Source organism: Sipha flava, unplaced genomic scaffold, assembly GCF_003268045.1.
Source record: "Sipha flava isolate LNK unplaced genomic scaffold, YSA_version1 14359_pilon_pilon, whole genome shotgun sequence".
NCBI classification, from domain to species: domain Eukaryota; kingdom Metazoa; phylum Arthropoda; class Insecta; order Hemiptera; family Aphididae; genus Sipha; species Sipha flava.
This window is the reverse complement of record NW_020271767.1, coordinates 1-855: the sequence shown is the minus strand read 5'-3', so window position 1 is coordinate 855 and position 855 is coordinate 1. Positions and strand designations below refer to the sequence as shown.

The 855-nt window shown below is 30.6% G+C and overlaps 1 protein-coding gene across 1 annotated transcript in view; it reads right to left on the bottom strand.

Moving 5' to 3' along the window:
- The window catches only part of LOC112679427, a gene marked incomplete in the record, with an annotated part of 1,164 nt that extends 533 nt beyond the window's left edge, over positions 1-631 (bottom strand). The window contains 1 exon segment of the mRNA XM_025549219.1: positions 1-631. Within this exon segment, the coding sequence (XP_025405004.1) occupies positions 1-456 (456 nt within the window).
- Between the last annotated feature and the right edge of the window lie 224 nt (positions 632-855).

Below are 855 nucleotides of genomic sequence, written 5' to 3'. Positions count from 1 at the left end.
TGCTCTGTCTTGTCTAGCTGAAGATCTAGAATATGGTTTCATGATATGCCTGTGAAGTCTGAATGCTTCATCGCAAACAATAACAAATGGTGTAGAATTATTAGTGCCTGGTAGTTTTTCGTCGTCTGGAAAATTAAAATTTCCAGAATAAATTTGCTGTCCCATTTTTGATTTTCCGAATATGCCACTATCTCCTTCTTTGCCATAGGATCCAACATCAACGACTAAAAATTTACAATTCGCACCTACCAGTGCTAATAAGACGAGAGAAAAATGTTCTTTATAATTGAAATATAATGAACCGCTATTTTTCGGGCACTTCATTCGAATATGTTTACCGTCGATTGTGCCAATACAATATGGAAAATTCCATCTTGTCCAAAACTCTTGAGCTTTATCTTCCATATTTAATTTACTCGGATTAGGTATACAAAGTGGTAACAGATGTTTCTTCATAGATTTTAAGGTATTTTGTATTATAATACTAATATAGCTGTGCGATATCCGGAAAGCAAAAGATGGTCAGAAGAACTGTTCATGAAATTTATGACAAAGGTAATTGGATTAATTTAAAATATTTTTTTTATTATAAGAAAACATTTATAATATCCTACCTACGACTTACCTCGTATTAAATTTATAACTCATTTTTAACTGAAAATAAAATCTTCAAATGTTTGTCACTTTTACATGTAAATAGAAACTATTATATATAAAAACATTATTATAGGTGAATATCCAACATCTCAAAAAATTTGTGAATCCATGAGGAAAAAAATTAACTTTGAAGGATCAAAGTCATCAGTACAGAGGATTTTGCGCTCCTTGAACTTCAAATACAAAAAGTGTTGCAAT